This window comes from Prionailurus viverrinus, chromosome A3, assembly GCF_022837055.1.
Source record: "Prionailurus viverrinus isolate Anna chromosome A3, UM_Priviv_1.0, whole genome shotgun sequence".
NCBI classification, from domain to species: domain Eukaryota; kingdom Metazoa; phylum Chordata; class Mammalia; order Carnivora; family Felidae; genus Prionailurus; species Prionailurus viverrinus.
This window is the reverse complement of record NC_062563.1, coordinates 83528436-83533619: the sequence shown is the minus strand read 5'-3', so window position 1 is coordinate 83533619 and position 5184 is coordinate 83528436. Positions and strand designations below refer to the sequence as shown.

The following is a 5184-nucleotide window of genomic DNA, read 5'->3' as shown; positions in this document are numbered from 1 at the left end:
GATGGAAACTGCTTTGGACTTGAAGGTATTTAGAGGAGGAGGAGGAGGAGGAATGGTAGCGGTGACAGGTATTGGTAACAGTAGTCATAGCTATAGTAGCAGTTGTAGTAAGAATAAAGTAGTAGTAGTATTTCGAGTAAGTAGGAGTGAAGTCATAGTAGCAGCCACAAAAGCTGTGGCAGTAGTAACGGTGGTTATAGTCGTAATAGTATTAGTAGTTGGAATAAAGTAGTAGCAGGAGGAGGAGGAGGAGGAGGAGGAGGAGGAGGAGTTGTGATGGTGGTCGTGGTCGTGGTAGTGGTAGTAGTAGAGTCAGATAGAACTGGATTTAAATTCATGTCTTGCTATTAAACAATTACTGAGCACTTGCCAAACCTTAATTTTTCATCTGTGCCACAAAAATACTAGTACTTCCTCAAAGGGTTGCTAACCAATTAAATTGAGAGAATGCATATAAAGTCCTCAGCAAAGTGTCTGGCACCTCATAGGAGCCCCCATCAGCCACAGTCCCTTCTCAAGGGTAGACCCTTGTCTTCGTGATCAAGCCTGGCACAAAGTCATCAGTAAAATAAGTGCTGGCTGAGTTGAACTAGAGTAGAACATTAAACCTTTTTCAAAGCAATATTTAGAGACATAGTGTGAAATTCGGGACTTCAAGCAAGACAAGATTGAACAGAGAGAATGAAAGGCTGACGTAACATTGAATGGTCTGCAGGAGTTGAGGTCAGGAAGTCCACGCTCTCTGGAACAAAGAGGAAGGACCATCACAGGTGATCTCAGCTGATCTCAGTACCAAAGAGGCGAGTCCCAAGGGGATGCCAGAATCTGCGGCAAGACTGTCCATCTGCCCTGGCAATGAGGTTTTCTCTGTGCTGCTGTCATGGCCCTCTGTTGACTCAGTGAGAGAGAGAAACCCAACCCTGTGCCAAAAAAAACCAAAAAAACAAAAAACACAGAAAAGTAAGTTCTGATAGAGGAGAAGGGGAGAGTAAGCTCACGGTCAATCTACACGATACTGGAGAAACATTTTTTAAAACTAAAACAACTTTAGTTTTATATTGCAAATAGATACGTGTCTATTGTCAGGGAGAAAATCACCCACAATCTTACCAGCAAGCGAAAGCCCCTGTTAAAACCTTGGTCTTATTTCCTGTGGATCTTTTTCTATGCTGCAAACATATGTCATACATATATCATTTGGATAAAATATTACATATGTGCATACATGTTCCCCATACATGATATCCTTTTATCATGTCAATAAACAGTCATCCATGACATCATTTTTAATGGCTGAATAGAATTCCAGCGTCTGGCTAAACCATGCTTTATGTAACCAATCATCCATTGTCAGACACTTGGGTCATTTCCAAAATCTTGCTATTATAAACAGAGCTGCCAGGAACTTCCTTAGATCCACGCAGTGAACTTCTGATCCTCTTTCACAGAAGGATGAAAGAGAACAATGGGCTATTTGCAAAAGTTGACTTCAACTCCAAACCACCATCCCCTTTTCTCCACCCCTGGTGATACCCTGTCCTCTGGAGTCCAGCTGGAGGAATCCACGGTCAGGACCTTAGATTCTTGAGGATTTGCCCCACACCCAGAAAGAGTGTCTGAGCCTTTCTGAACTCATATAATTAGATGTGAGGGCCCTGAAACCAGGCCAGTGCTAGCCCAAACTGGGAAACAGATGAAAGAAGTCTTGGCTCCCTTTCAGCTCCCTCTTAAGTGTTTCCTTTCCCTAGTACTGTCCAGTCCTCCCAAGAGGCAACTGCCCAGCACCCCAAACCCCTGCGTCCTGCTCTCAGCATCTGATACCCTAATTTCTACAGCTGTGATAGCAACTAGGCTGGAAAGGCCACACCTTCTGGTAATGTATACTCTTCAAGAAGCTCCCTTTAACATCTTGAGTCAACCAACATGCTTTGAACTAAACACTGCCACAACAAGTGACACAGACTGGGGGGCTCGAAACAACAGGGAGGGATTGTCTCACGGTTCTGGAGGCCACCAGTCAGAAATCAAGGTGACAGCAGTGTTGTGCTCCCTCCGAAGGTGCTAGAAGAGATACATTCCTTGCCTACTCCCGTGTCAGACAGTTGTCAGTCATCTTCGGTATTCCTTGGCTTGCAGCCGCACCCTGCAATCTCTGTCTCTACCCACCCGTGGCCCCCTTCCCTGCATATCTGTGCCTCTGTGTCCAAATGGACTTCTTCTTACGGGACACCAGTCATACTGGATTTAAGGCCTACCCTCATTCCGCATGACCTCATCTTGACCAATTACATCTGCAGAGACCGAGTTCCAAATATGGTCACATTCTCAGGTTCTGAGTGGACATGGGTTCTGGGGGGAACTCTACTCATGCCCCCCCCCCACAGTTCATGCTCTGATAGAGACAACAATGAATATTAAAAAAAATCAAAATTGCAGGCATAGAATTATGATTACAGCTTTAAATGGACCAAGAGGGCTAAAATATGGGGATATGGGGTGTCCTACACCCCCATGTCACCCTGTCTTGTACCTCCTCGTCTGGCTATGCCTATGAGCCAGACTTGCAGCATGTCTCCAAGGGACCCTCTCAAAGTACCTGTGGAATAAGGAATACTTCTTGAATTCTCTCCAGCTCTGTTCAAAATCCTGGGTTTTTTTTCCTCTTTTTTGTTTCTTTTAATGTTCATTTATTTTTGAGAGAGAGAGAGAGAGAGACAGAGTGCAAGCAGGGGAGGGGCAGAGAGAGAGGGAGGCATACAATCCGAAGTAGGCTCCAGGCTCTGAGCTGTCAGCACAGAGCCCAACGCAGGGCTAGAACTCACAAACTGCAAGATCATGACCTGAGCTGAAGTCGGAAGCTTACCTGACTGAGCCACCCAGGTGCCCCCAAGCCCATTTTTTTCTGACCATAGGTTCTGGAGACAGTTGTGTCAGGGAGAAGACAGACTGTAATGAAGAACATGGATAGAAAGGCAAAGCTGCAAATCTTTCCCAAATTTACTGTGCTTTTTGTACATTTGTTCCCTCTTCTTCTCAGGTTTAAGAAGTAGGAGGAGGGGACCGAAGCAGCACTAGCCTCTTTGAATCCCTGAGCTAGCTCTCTCCTGCCCTGGCTGCTTACTGCTAAGACAGCAGGGCCGCAGACTCCTGGTGAGACAATTAGGCCCGAGCCTTTCTCGCCAAGGCCTCGGGCAGCAAGCAATCTCTGCATTTCCGGAGCCGACCTTCAGCGCAGCCAGGATAGGGCACGGCTGGGATTTGAGAGCCATCCATCACAGCACACCCCTTGTAGAGGCCACAGGGTTCTCTTCAGAGGCATTTGCCCCAAAGCTCAATCCTCTCCTTAGACAACTTTAAGGGTAATTATTATGTGCCTCCACCAGCTCTCACAGATGACAGGAGTAACTCACAGCAAGTGTGTTCATGGTCCATACCCCACCTACAGTCCCCACACGGTGTCCAGTGGAGACTCTGACCCTGTCTCCAGCCTGTCTTCTATAGGCACCTTTCATTCTTGGCCTGAGAGTTTTGACTGCTAGTGGAGAGCAGGATGAAAGTGCAGGAGAGGTCAGCCTTTGGGAACAACCCTCAAGCAATGAGTAACAGGAGATGGTGAAAAACGCCCCAACTTTCCTGCCCTTGGGAGGAGGAGGGGCAACTCTGAGTTGTCTGTCTCCCAGAGGTCTCAGCAGAGCTGAGCCCCAGTTGCCCGCAGTGGCAACCTGTTCATTAAAGTACTGTAGATTATCTCTATCTCCCCTCTCCAGGCCCTTCCCTGGGCTTTGTAGCATCTCTTCCAAACAAACTACTTGCACTCAAATTCGTGTCTCCAGGTTGGCTTCTGGGCACTCAACTCAAGATACACAGTGGCATTAGCATGCATTTATTTCTCTGTTGGGTAATGAGCTCCCTACAGACAGGCACCAAATGTTATTCTTCTGAGCACTCACCATTTGGTCCCTGCCAAAGGTTTAATATGCATTACCTCATCTCAACTGCACAACAACCCTTAGAGTCCAGCACTAACATTATCCCATTTTACAAATTAGGAAGATGAAGCTCAGGGAGCTTGAGTCACTTGTCCAAGCTCACACAGCCTAGAGGAAGGAGCTGGGATTTGAATTAAGGGGGTCTCTCTTTGGCGCCTACACCATTAATGATAAATGTCTGTGAAAGAAACAAAGATGCTAGCAGGCAATCCCTGCAAGCATTGGTCCAAAGGGCTCAGGACCGGCTAATTTCTCGAGTGGAGATAGAGGACATCAGAGTGTCCTTCTCCAAATTTCCATGAGTCTTTTTTCTATTCACTTATTGACTCAAGGAGCATTTATTGATTCCTCTCTGTCCAAGGCACTGGATGAGGCCCTGCGCAGGTTACAGAGAAATGCAAAGCAAATTCAAGGGGCTTTTTTGTCCGACATCTTAGTGAGCCTGCAGTGAGGGCAGCTGTTCTCTGAGCTTCACTATGCTACAGGGACAACACGAAGAAAGAGGCTGGAAAGTCGCCCAAGAAAGACAAAGACCCAGTGAACAAATCTGGGGGCAAGGCCAAAAGGAAGAAGTGGTCCAGAGGCAAAGTTCGGGACAAGCTCAATGACCTGGTCTTGTCTGACAAAACGACATATGACCAACAACTTAAGGAAGTTCCCAACTATAAGCTTATAACCCCAGCTGTTGTCTTGGAGAGACTGGAGATTCAGGGTTCCCTGGCCAGGGCAGCCCTTCAGGAGCTCCTTAGTAAAGGACTTACCGAACGGGTTTCAAAGCACAGAGCTCATGTCATTTACACAAGAAATACCAAGGGCAGAGATGCACCAGCTGCTGGTGAAGGTGCATACACACGTCCCCCCAATTGTACACTTTGAAAGACAAAACTTTATTAAATCAAAAATAAGCAAATAAAGAAATAAATAAAGCAAGCAAGCAAGCAAATTCATGGAGCTCATAATCTGCAGGGAGTGAGGGAGACACAGATAAGGCAGAAAAAAATAAATACCTGAAAAAATAAATTACAAGACTGGAGCTGCCATTAGGCAGAAGCGATGCATGGCCAAGTGAGTTGAACAAAAAAGTGCTATGTTTTCAAAGATGAGCTCCGGTAACTGGAGCAGACAGACAACTGGGAGGAAGGGGGGCTTCAAGGTACTGAATGGCCAGAAGTAGGGACAGGGAGGGAGAGTGACA

The 5184-nt window shown here is 46.5% G+C and overlaps 1 protein-coding gene across 1 annotated transcript; it reads left to right on the top strand.

Annotated features, from left to right (window-relative positions):
* Positions 1-2483: 2483 nt before the first annotated feature.
* Positions 2484-4865, top strand: LOC125162944 (40S ribosomal protein S25-like). The gene is made up of 2 exons (XM_047854449.1): positions 2484-2592; positions 4459-4865. The coding sequence occupies exons 1-2, from the start codon at positions 2484-2486 to the stop codon at positions 4863-4865; spliced, it is 516 nt and encodes a 171-aa protein (XP_047710405.1).
* The last annotated feature ends 319 nt before the right edge of the window (positions 4866-5184 follow it).

Excerpts from the sequence above, each read along its gene's own strand:
- LOC125162944 (XM_047854449.1), top strand. The coding sequence starts at position 2,484 with ATGGGGATATGGGGTGTCCTACACCCCCATGTCACCCTGTCTTGTACC. Across the intron at positions 2,593-4,458 it reads CTCCAAGGGACCCTCTCAAA|CTTCACTATGCTACAGGGAC; the intron begins GTACCTGTGGAA and ends CTGTTCTCTGAG.